This window comes from Oratosquilla oratoria, chromosome 18 (genome assembly GCF_046742065.1).
Source record: "Oratosquilla oratoria isolate Oo_2021 chromosome 18, ASM4674206v1, whole genome shotgun sequence".
Classification (NCBI taxonomy): Eukaryota; Metazoa; Arthropoda; class Malacostraca; order Stomatopoda; family Squillidae; genus Oratosquilla; species Oratosquilla oratoria.
The window spans coordinates 40,916,296-40,928,795 of record NC_134794.1 but is presented as its reverse complement, the minus strand read 5'-3'; the positions used below and the strand labels follow the sequence as shown (position 1 = coordinate 40,928,795).

The 12,500-nt window shown below is 42.8% G+C and overlaps 1 protein-coding gene across 1 annotated transcript in view; it reads left to right on the top strand.

Annotated features, from left to right (window-relative positions):
* LOC143035166 (uncharacterized) overlaps positions 1-12,500 on the top strand; it is a 35,422-nt gene that overhangs the window by 9,072 nt on the left and 13,850 nt on the right. Inside the window, exons 3-6 of the mRNA XM_076201809.1 lie at positions 2,079-2,265; positions 3,482-3,782; positions 4,220-4,299; positions 11,410-11,524. Coding sequence (XP_076057924.1) covers positions 2,079-2,265; positions 3,482-3,782; positions 4,220-4,299; positions 11,410-11,524 — 683 coding nt within the window. The remainder of the gene's footprint in view (positions 1-2,078; positions 2,266-3,481; positions 3,783-4,219; positions 4,300-11,409; positions 11,525-12,500) is intronic.

Here is a 12,500-nt window from a genome sequence, read left to right as displayed (position 1 = left end):
ATTGACCTATTCATTATAATTCATTTGTTTACATAATCATCGTTACTCTGTCATAATTTTTTTTATTCATTTATTCGAATATGAACAACTCATTATGTATTCTGTAATGACACATCCAACTGGCGCCATATTGAATCAGAAAACGACACACGTTAGCGTCCAACCCACATCGCGTCTCGTCTCCTACGCCCTCAAGAGCGAATGTGATGTGAAGGGCGGGCGGTGTGTGTGTGTGTGTGTGTGTGTGTGTGTGTGTGTGTGTGTGTGTGTGTGTGTGTATGTGTGTGTGTGTGCGCGCGCGCGTGCACGTGTGACGGCCCATCACGTCACAGCTGTAATGAGGTACAACACAGAGCCAAAAATGGTTCTTGTTTCTGTAGGTGTCAGTATCTGGCAGCTCACGGCAGGGCGGTTGCCAACTGTCGCAAGATTTTTGTCCCCCATCCCGTCATTAGGAGATATGGCTACGTCATATGTGTGACGTCATAAATGATAACTGATAAGGTTTGACATCGTGGAGAGGGTTTGTGTGGGTTTTTGTCGACGCCAGCGACAGTTAGAAAAGTAACTAGAACACACAAGCACACACACACATACACAAACACACACGTACACACACACACAGAAAATCAAGAAAGACAGCTATAGAAGAGATCTGAAAAAGAACAGCTTTCCTCACAGAGTAATAGACATTTGGAACAAGTTAGATGAGAAAGTAGTGTGTGCAAAAACAATACATGAATTTAAAAATAGTTTAGATAAAATGAGATATGAAGACGGGACACTACGAGCATAGCTCCCCTTCCCGTAAAATACAACTAGGTAAATACAACTAGGTAAATACACACACACACACACACACACACACACACACACACACACACACACACACACACACACACACACACACACACAACTCGTGGCGCAGTGGTCAAAGTTCTCGCCTGCCACTGCGACGGTCCAGGTTCGAATCCTGCCCAGGGCTGAAATAATTTCAGTATCGCTGCGCTGCGGGTTGTTACTCCAACTCTCGTGGGTGGGGAGTTGTGTGTGCGTGTAAGGTCACAGTATTACCCATAGATCGGTCATACGAGCTCTGAGCTCTCATCCGGGAGGTTAATAACTGTTGATCACGAGTCCAACACGTGATCCAAGACCATGGTGAATCACACACACACACACACACACACACACACACACACACACACACACACACACACACACACACACACACACACACACACACACACAGACACACACACACACACGAAAAATAACAACAAATAAATACATAAAATATGAAAATAAAAACTCCCATCTCAACAATCCCGTCACATTGTTCGGGGTCATAAACAGTGCAGCGAGTCCCAGCTCCACAGGACGGTCTTAATAAGCCGAAGGCTGTTGCCTTTACGAACTATAGTTTACCAACGCTTCTATCCTCGTGACCTAAGAACATAAAGCTGGAGGAGACTGCAAGAGACCTTAAGGCCTACACTAGGCAGTTCCATGTCCCCTGCCACCTGTCACCCCTATCCTCAAAGTTATCTTATCTTTTAAAACAGCCCATTGTTATCACTCACTGACTACATAGCTACTGAGTTTATTCCATTCGTTAATCACTGTATTGGTAAACCAATTCTTGCCCATTTCCTTCTTAAACTTAAACTGGTGGTGTCACATTTCTCGCTAGCATGCTACTTGCTTTTGTTTCTTCGTTTGAGTAAAAACGACTTCGGTTAGGATCTTTTGTTTTTTCAAATTTCCGAATGTCAAATGACTCTTCTGTCTGAGAAGCTGAATGAACTAAGAGAGGATAATAAACTTAGAATATGAATGTTAGACACAAAATTGTTATGTTCTTAGTCTTGAAAATTGCTACTCATCTCGTTGTTAGTCAAAATAATTAGCAAAAACAAATAGCATGAGATGTTCTTACAGAAGTCTAGAATAGTGTAACCGATGTCGTTGCTACTCAAACCAACTAGCGAAAGTAAGTAGCATGCTAGCCACCTTTAATCTGATGACCTTGCGTAGTTGACCCAATGTGACCCAATCTCGCCACCGTCCTGTCCCAGGTCACGGTCCGAGAGCTCGGCAATCTCGCCCTCGACACCTCGAGGACGAGTTACGTCATCGAGGACGGCCTCAAGTACGCCCAGCAATACCGTTTCTGTCTGGTGGGTTCGAATCCTGATTGTCCCGATGACGCTGTTGTCTGCACCTTCCTCAAGATCCCCAGGGTGCCCACGCAGAAGGAGAAAGGTGAGACAAACACCCTGGGCAAGGGTGATGGTAATGAGCATTAATTGTTATTACCGTTAGTATATATATATATATATATATATATATATATATATATATATATATATATATATATATGTATGTATATATATATATATATATGTATATATATATATATGTATATATATATGTATATATATATATATATATATATATATATATAAATCTATTCTTGTTTCTATTTCTATTATTGCTATTGCTATTATTATTGTTATTAATATCATTATTATTATTACTATTATTGTTATCGTTGTTGTTGTTGTTGTTATTACTATTATTATTATTATTATCATAATTATTATTATTATTATAATTATTATTATTATTATTATTATTATTATTATTATTATTATTATTATTATTATTATTATTATTATTATTATTATTATTATTATTGCTATTATTATTATTATAATTATCATTGTTATTACTAATGTTGTTAATCTTCCTGTTCTTTTTCTTTCTTCATCCTTCTCCCTTCTTCATTCTTCTTCTTCTTCCTTCTTCCTTCTTCTTCCTCTTCTTTTTTCCTCCTTCCTCTTTTTTCTCCTTCTTCCTCTTCTTTTTCTTCCTTCTTCCTCTTCTATTTCCTCCTTCTTCCTCTTCTTTTTTCTTCTTGCACTTCTTTTTCTTCCTTCTTCTTCTTCCTCTTCTTTTTCTTCCTTCTTCCTCTTCTTTTTCTTCCTTCTTCCTCTTCTTTTTTCCTTCTTCCTCTTCTTTTTCTTCCTCCTTCTTCTTCTTCTTCTTCCTTTTCTTCTTCTTCTTCTTCTTCTTCTTCTTCTTCTTCTTCTTCTTTTTCTTCTTCTTCTTCTTCTTCTTCTTCTTCTTCTTCTTCTTCTTCTTCTTCTTCTTCTTCTTCTTCTTCTTCTTCTTCTTCCTTCTTGCTCCTTTTCTTTCCTTCTTCCTCTTCTTTCTTCCTCTTCCTCTTCTTCCTCTTTCTCTTCCTCTTCCTCTTCTTCCTCTTCTCCTTCCTCTTCTTCTTCTTCTTCCTCTTCCTCCCCTTCCTATTTCTCTTCTTCCTCTTCTTCCTCTTCCTCTTCTTCCTCTTTTTCCTCTTTCTCTTCTTCCTCTTCTTCCTCCTCTTCCTCTTCCTTTTCTTCCTCTTCCTCTTCTTCCTCATCTTCTTCTTTAACTATTACTACTAATACTGTCACCACTTCGGCCTTGGCTGCTGCAGGTCCGAGTTTCTACCTGGGCTTCGGCCCTGTGCACAGCAAGAACATGACTGTCCACTGGGGGGAAATGGAGGGCGGAGTCGAGTCGTCGGTGACCCTCCCAGCCCCCGAGGAGGGGGGAAACGCTGACGAAGGCGCCGGCGAAGTCGTGGTCGGCGTCAGGAGCCGAGGTCCCCGGGTGGCTAGCGTCAGGGGCTACAAACTCACCTGGCGGAAGGTGGACGGTCTCATGGGCCACCCCGGCCATTCGTCGAACATTGTCAGTAGGGAGCATAGGATCAGCGGACTTGTCCCAGCCACCAGGTAGGAGGTCCTCCTCTTCCTCCTCCTCCTCCTCCTCCTACTCCTACTCCTCCTCCTCCCCCTCCTCCTCCTCCGCCTCCTCCTCGTTCTTCAAGAGTTGTTTTCTTGATGGAGTCTTTTTTTCCATTTTGTATTTCTCTTCTCTCCCTTTCCTTCCTCTTCCCCTCTTCCCCTTCCGTGCCCTTCCCTTCCCTTACCTTCCCTTCCATTCCCTTCTCTTCCCTTCCCTTGCTTTTGCCCTCTTCCCTTCTTGTACACATTGCCTTTCTTCTCCATCCCCATCTACCGAGTCTAAATATCAATTTGCCTGATTATTTTTCACCTGTGAAAGTTGCAAAAAATATTCATAATAACAATAAGAATTAGAAAAAAGCGAATCTGGCAACTCTATCAGTGAATGAAGTTAGCGTCATGGATTACCTCTTCCTCCGTCCCAGGTACGAGGTCTGCTTAGGAGAGACGTTATCATCTCACAGTTGGACCCAAGTCTGTGACGTCGTGGCCACCGACGAAGACTGTAAGTACACAAGAATGGAGGGGACTGCAAGAGACCATAAGGCCTACACTAGGCAGTTCCATGTCCATTAATACGAACGTTCCCGATAAACGTTTTAGAGACAATGGTCCCTTCCTCGGGGTGTTTTATGCTAAATTTATTAATAGGAATATTAACATTATTATTGTTATTATTGTTATTGTTATCATTATCATTATTATTATTATTATTATTATTATTATTATTATTATTATTATTATTATTATTATTATTATTATTATTATTATTATTATTATTATTATTATTATTATTATTATTATTATTATTATTATTATTATTATTATTATTATTATTATTATTATTATTATTATTATTATTACTATTATTATCATTATTATTATTATTATTATTGTCATAGTTATTAATTTGTTCATTAGTTAATTATTTATTTACTTATTTTTATTGAATATCTTGAAGAAGGTTTGATTATGGTCAAGTTAGTGAAGTGGTTTTGTAAAGGCTGCGGTGGGACCAGTTGAGAAAGAATTCTGTTCTTGCGCTGGTAGTGAACGGAAGTGACGTAATACAGAGAGAGGGAGAGTAGCTGCGGCCGAAGGCGCCACCTTTGTGCAATGTGCATGTGCTTTGGCGGGACTGTTGTTAGGGCAGGTCATGAACGGTCACTGTTGGGAATCGGAGAGGAGTGAACGATGATCGTCGAACGATTATTTAGAACACTCATTATTTGTGTTTTGAATGATGGGGCTCTGTCTTCGAGCGAGCGATTGCCGCTACTCTCTCTCTCTCTCTCTCTCTCTCTCTCTCTCCTCTCTCTCTCTCTCTCTCTCACTCTCTCTCTCTCTCTCTCTCTCTCTCTCTCTCTCTCTCTCTCTCTCTCTCTCTCTCTCTCTCTCTCTCTCTCTCTCTCTCTCACTCTCTCTCTCTCTCTCTCTCTCTCTCTCTCTCTCACTCTCTCTCTCTCTCTCTCTCAAAAAAAAAAAAAAAAAAAAAAAAAAAAAAAAAGAGGTGCTTTGGACAATCATTTGACGATCATCGTTGAGCGATGATTGCGCCGAGCAAAACGTATCTTAAAGAAATAAAAATGGAACACTTTGATCAAAGTACGATTCTTGAAGTACTTTGAAACAGAAAACGGGAGGGAAGTTTTGGGAAAAAATGCTCTGGGTCTGATCATAGAAAAAGGGATATCTTCTTCCTCTTCTTATTCTTCTTGACCTTCTTTTTCCTCCTCCCTCTTCTTCTTCTTCTTCTTCCTCTTCTTTTTCTTCTTCTTTTTCTTCTTCGCCCTCTTATTTTTCTTCTTCTCCCTCTTGAGTTTTTTAGGTTTGTCAAAGAGAAAGAGAGAAGGAGAGACGGAGGGAGGGGAGTAGAGACAGAGAGGTAGAAAAAGAAGTACCACTCAGGACTTTGAGAAGGGGGGAACTTGAGACCCTTCAGAGGAAAAGTAGACACATCGAAGCTTCTCAAGAGCTCTCGGGCTGGAGTCGGGAACCCCTGAGTCGAATTTTCTTCAAGAAGAAGAAGGAAGTCGGAGGCGTCTCGGAGTCAAATTTTCTTCAAGAAGAAGAACGAGGTCGGAGGCGTCTTGGAATCGAATTTCGAGGGGCCAATATCTAGTGCGTGCGTTCGAACCCCGCACTCCTGGTAGTGCGCTGGTTGCGTCACTAGTATTCAGTGAATTCTTCCCTCTGGTAGTGCTCGCGTTCGAGTCCCGCATTCCTGGTGATGCATGTGTTCGAATCCCGCACTCCTGGTAGTGCGCTGGTGGTGTCACCGATATTCAGCGTTTTCTTCCCTCCGGTAGTGCTTGTGTTTGAATCCCGCATTCCTGGTAGTGGGCTGGTAGCGTCATCGGAAGCGTACTGGTCTCGCGTTCGCCCGCTTCACACTGGGCAGATTACCGTCAACCACTGTGAATTTGACTAGCTAGACGAAAAATTTGATTACTATATTCTAGATTTCCCTAAGAACGTTTAAACATCTTGGCCAACTCTCGTCAAGGTCGTTTGACAGTTGGAGATTTGAAAATTCAAATCTTGTAACCGAAGTCGTGTCTACTCAAACGAACTCTCAACGGTCGACGCTGAATCGACCGAGTGTGAAGCGGCCTTTAGTTGTGGGTTCGAATCTCGCACTCCTCTTCGATTCTCGGCATAGGTGACGGCTTCGGCCGCAGTTACTCAGCGCCTCCTGGCGTAAGCTCTTCACCTCTGGAGTTTTTGTGTCTATTTACCAAAAGTAACTATGGAACTGTCTAGTGTTGGTTATATGGCCTCTTGCAGTCTCTTCCATTTTTATGTTCTTGTGTGACATTTTAAATAAAAAAAAATAATTACAATTAAACCCGTTATCACACTGGGCTATTTTTCCTCCAACTGTTGGAGCAAATTTGAAGTCCTCCAGCTTTCGGGAAGGAAGCCGATATGCTGGGGGAAAATAATTAATCTTCCTCCAGCATAATATCAAGTAACACTCTATGTATTTTTGTTGAGAAAACAAAATAGTATGCCAAAGTGATTTGACGGCGGAAAAAGTGCTGGAGGTAGGCGGTATCGTCGACAAATCGGAGGTTGGAGGCAAAGTAGCCCAGTGGGATAATTCCTTATAAGGGATGCACCCATTTATTTATTCATTTATTCATTTTTATTGATTTATATTTTAGCTCATTGAGGGGTCTCAATTTAGCATTAGCATAAAGACATAAGAATGGAGGAGACTGCTAGAGACCCTAAGGCCTACACTAGGCAGTTCCATGTCCCTTACCACCTGTCATTCTTATCCATAAAGTAGTCTCGTCTTCTCTTACAACAATCAACTGCGGTACTCGCCCAGGTAACCACTGGATTGAGGGTCCCGAACGGTACCACTATGCCGTGTCTGTAATCCCGTCCACAGGATTCCTGCGTCGGTCCAAGAAATTTGAACAATGCATAGGAGGAGCAGTGAGACTTAAGACCTATTCACACAAGCGGTTTGAACCGCATGGAAACCGCGGCTGTACAGCATAGCCAAGGAAAAAGTGCGCGGTTGTTTGTGGACTCCTCCATTGACTTGCACTGTAAATGAACCGCCGCGGTTCAAGCTGCTAGTGTGAACAGGGCCGTTATGTACAGTGAATCAGAGTGAGACTTGGAGGTGTAGACCGAAGACTTTACCTTTGCCCTTGGTGCTAGGACTTCCGCCCATTCTCTCTCTCTCTCTCCTCCTCCCCTCCTCCTCCTCCCCTCCTTCCCTCCTTCCCTCCTTTTCCCCTTCCGTCCACCCGTTCTCCTCCTCCTCCTTCTCTCCTCCTTCTCCTCCTTCCCTCCTTCTCTTCCTCCTCCTCTTCTCTTGCTTCCCTCCTCCTTTCCCTCCTCCTCCTTCTTCCCTCCTCCTCCTTCCCTTCTCCTCCTCCTTCCCTCCTTCTCCTTCTCTTCTCCCTCTTCTTCTCTCCTCCTCCTCCTCCTCCTCCCCTCCTCCTCCCCTCCTCCTCTTCTCTTGCTTCCCTCCTCCTTTTTCCCTCCTCCTCCTCCTTCCCTCCTTCTTTCCTCCTCCACCTTCCACCATCCCTTTCTTCCCTCTTCCCTGATCTTCCCCTCTCCTCCTCCCAATCCTTTCTCTCTCTCTCTCTCTCTCTCTCTCTCTCTCTCTCTCTCTCTCTCTCTCTCTCTCTCTCTGGCCCGTGTTAATCCGGTTTTCGTGTACTTCGCGCCACCTGCTGTGACCCAGCTAACGAGATGGGGCAGGTGGTGGTCCATTAACAAGTAAGCCGTGTTTGTGTTCGGGGTTTACATAAGTTTGCGGTGTGTTTGCGAGACCGGTGTTTTTATTTCATTTTATTTTGTTATTGCTTGTGCGAATTTATATGTGAATTGTGTTGTGTGAACCCAAACACAACACAGCCCTGATGCACTGTTTCCTGGGTTTTGAGGTCAGGAGTCGCTAGAACTCTCAAGTCTCTCTCGCACTCAGTTTTCTATAGAAAAGATATATACATACATATATACATATATATATATGTATATATATATATACATACATATATATATATATATATATATATATATATATATATATATATATATATATATATATATAAGGTATACCTGCCATCTGGGTTGCGTAGACGTACGTTTAACACACTGTACTTTGAGGTCTTGCAGTCCATTTGACATTTCACAGATCATGTGAACAAATTTTTAAGATCTTCCTGCAGTATCTCGGCGTCTTCTGAGTTAATTTGGCGTCCTATTTAGTGTCGTCCGCAAACTTATTAACATCACCATTAATCCTATTACCCAAGTCGTTTATATACATAATGAACAATAAGGAACCCAAAACCCTGTGGAACTCCACTATTAACACTTCCCCATTTGGATTTTACACCGTCTATGATGCAGTTTTCTATCACAGATATGCTCTAATCCATTCAAATATTTTTCTTCCTATGCCATGGGCTTTGTTACTTTATTTAGAAGTTTCTGGTGGGGTACCTTATCGAATGCTTTGCTAAAGTCAAGGTGAATAACATCGTAACTACCATTGTTATCTCACGCCTCGTAGACATTAGTGTAAAAAGATAGAAGATTAGTTACACGTGACTTGCCCTTGGTGAACCTATGCTAGGAGTCACGAATCAAATTATCTCTCGATGTGACCTCTGATTATATTAGCTGTTATTGATTCTGGAATTTTACCTATAACTGACGTCAAACTGATTGGCCTGTACTTGTGCAAAGACTATATGTCACTTTTTTTTTTTTTTTTTTTTTTAAACAGGGACAACGTTTGCCTGCCCTCAATAAATAGGCACAAAACCAGTGTCTACCGACTTGTTAAATATTTCCGTTAATTGTTCGCAGATTTCAAATTTAAATTCTTTTAGCACTCTTGAAAAAATTTCGTCTGGATCTGGGAATTTCGTAGCTATAAGTCTATCAATCTGACAACTTTTGCCTTTCTAATGCTGATTTTAGTAAGTCTACTTCCCTCATCCCCACTGAATATCGAGTTGTAGTCAAGTACCATATCTAATCTCTCCTCTGTAAATACTGTGAGAAAATATTTGTTCAACGCCTCGCTCGTTTTTTCCTCCGATTCTAATATGACATCCTCGTCGTTTATAATGAGCCTATCTTTTCCTCGTTTCTTTGTTCTGTAGAGGTGAAAGAAGCCCTTTTGGTTGGATCTGGCTTGTCCGGCAACCTTAATTTCGTAGCTACACTTCGCCGTACGCGTGTTCTTTTTTAACCAGTCTTGTCATATAGCTATATTTAGATCTAAGGTGCATTTCCCCGTTTTTTTTATTCTGGCGTAAAGCCCTCTTGTTATTCTGATTTTGTTTTTCAGTCTATCCGTCTTCCGTTTGGGAATATATTAGATCTTAATGTTTTGAGGTGAATAAATTTATTTTGTGAAATCAAAATCGAAGCAGCTAGGTTATTATATATTTCATTCAAATCGCTGTACGTGCTGATGACCTCACGCTTATGAGTAACTTCACCCAGTGTTCGCGTACCATGGCCCGACCTTGGGCTGGGCACCTTACTGTGTTGGTGACATCCGGGCTGACCGCACACTCCGCCCCATCACGGTTCTCTGGGTCGGCCTCACAAGTGACCAATTGTCCCAAATATTTTCTCAGTGACCAATTGTCCCAAATATTTTCTCAGCTTTTCAAATTGGCTCTCCTGAAGTCAGGTACTAGAACGTTATTCGTACTGTTTAATTCTTACCATATGCTATTAAATTTCATTTCTTGCTGGTCTCAAGAGCCTGGTCTATCTCCCTTAAGTTTCTCGTTAGATCCACATTTTTAGTTAAGAGTAAGTCCAGAGTATTCTCTCCCCTCATAGGATCGGTAACTATTTATTTTAGGAAATTGTCTTGTACCGCATCTAAAAAATATTGCTTTTCCTGATCTACTAAGATTTCCCAGTCAATGCTCCTACCGTAGAAATCTCCTATGATCACAACGTTTTTGCACTGGGACGCCCTGTGAATTTCTTGAATCAGGGGTCATTCTGCTCAACAATGGTAATGTTAGAAGGTCAATATAGGACACCAATAATGAGTATTTACCTAACTGCAGCATACGGGAAAGGAGCAACGCTCGTGGGGTCCTGTCTCCTATTCTCCATTTTATCATACATAGCTACAAAATCACGTGTGGTTCTAATTTGTTCTATATTTCCTTAGTGTCTAATTATCCTATTTGTATTTGAATTAATTTATTGCTCCAGGCTGGGCCATGTCACCTAAACTATTCTAAGTGTTAATGTATATATATAGAAAACTATTTCTTCACATCCTTTAGTCTTGAGTGTGTGTGTGTGTATGTATGTGTGTGTGTGTGATTCCGTGTATATTATCAGGAACGTGTGTATGTGTGTATTTTTTGTTCCATAAACCCTGTTTTCAGCCTTTAATACGTGTATTTTTTGTGTATATTTTTCCTTTCTCATCAAACCAAATTTCAATCCTTAATGTGTATATTTTTTGTGTATATTTTTTCTTATTGAGACTCACAGAAACGATTTGTATGTATTTTTGTGTATATTTTTTTTTAGTCTCAAAGAAACAATTTTCAGTTTTTACTGTGTGATTTTTTTGTGTATAATTTTTCTTAGTCTTACAGAAATCATTATTAGCCCTAACTCTTCTTCTCCCCTCCTTCCCCCTCCTTCCCTCCTCCTTCCCTCCTCCTTCCCTCTCCCCTCCCTCCTTCCCTTCTCCCCTCCTCCTTCCCTCCTTCCCCTCCTTCCGTCTTCCCCTCCTCCTCCTTCTCTCCTCTTTTCCTCCCCTCCTCCTTTCCTTCTCCCCCTTCCCTCCTCCCCTCCTCCTTCTTTCTCCTCCTACTTTCTTCCTCCCCTCCTCCTTCCCTCTTCCCCCTCCTTCCCTCCTCCCCTCCTCCTTCCCTACTCCCTTCCTCCTTCCCTCCTCCCCTCCCCTCCTCCCCATCCGTCCCTCCTCCTCCTCCTCCTCCTCCTCCTCCTCCTCTTCCTCCTCCTCCTCCTCCTCCTCCTTCTTACCATCTTTCCTTCCCTCCTCCCACTCCTCTCCCGATTTCGATCCCTTGACTCACGGGTACTCCGCCCTTACCTCCTCCTCCTCCTCCTCCTGCTCCTCCAGTGCCAGGTCCTCCTCAGACCCTCGAAGGCTCCTGCCGTAGTCAAGTCCGAGGGACGCATTGGCGCTGTGACGTCAGCTGGGAGGCGCCGGCGAAGACCAACGGACGAATCACAGGGTCAGTAGCTCTTGGATTACGTGTCAGACTCGTGATCGTCAGGTATTGCGTTCCCGGATGAGAGCTGAACAAGTCGTATATAAAACCGGTCAATAGGTAGTGCTCTCTCTGTCTGTCTGTCTCTCCCTCCCTCCCTCCCTCCCTCCCTCTCTCTCTCTCTCTCTCTCTCTCTCTCTCTCTCTCTCTCTCTCTCTCTCTCTCTCTCTCTCTCTCTCTCTCTCTCTCTCTCTCTCTCTCTCTCTCTCTCTCTCTCTCTCTCTCTCTCTCTCTCTCTCTCTCTTTGTGTGTGTGTGTGTGTGTGTGTGTGTGTGTTTGTGTGTGTGTGTGTGTGTGTGTGTGTGTGTGTGTGTGTGTGTGTGTGTGTGTGTGTACGTATGATTCGCCATGGTCTTGGACCACGTGTAGGACTTGTGATCGACAGCCATTCCCCCCTTACAGGGTGAGAGATCAAGATGTCATTTGTGGCCGGTCTATGGGTAATGTTGTGTGTGCGTGCGTGCGTGCGTGTGTGTGTGTGTATGTGTGTGTGTGTGTGTGTGTGTGTGTGTGTGTGTGTGTGTGTGTGTGTGTGTGTGTGTGTGTGTGTGTGTGTGTGTGTGTGTGTGTGTAGACCATGAGAGGACAGTTAGAGTATATGGTTACTAAAAAATCTTGTTTGGGCAAAAAATCCGATAAGATAAGATATCTGGGCTTCTTCGTTCCGTCGCCAGAGAGAGAAATGTATCGGAGAATGGCGTCAGGAGGAGGAGGAGGAGGAGGAGGAAGGGGAAGAGGACGAGGAGGAAGAAGGGGAAGAAGACGAGGAGGAGGAGAAAGAAGACGACGAGGAGGGAGAGGGAGAAGAGGAAGAAGGGGGAGAAGACGAGGAGGAGGAAGAAGACGACAAGGAGGGAGACGGGGAGGAGAAAGGGGAATAGAAAGAAGAAGAAGATGAGGAGAAAGAAGGGGAAGAAGACAAGGAGGAGGAAAGGGAGAG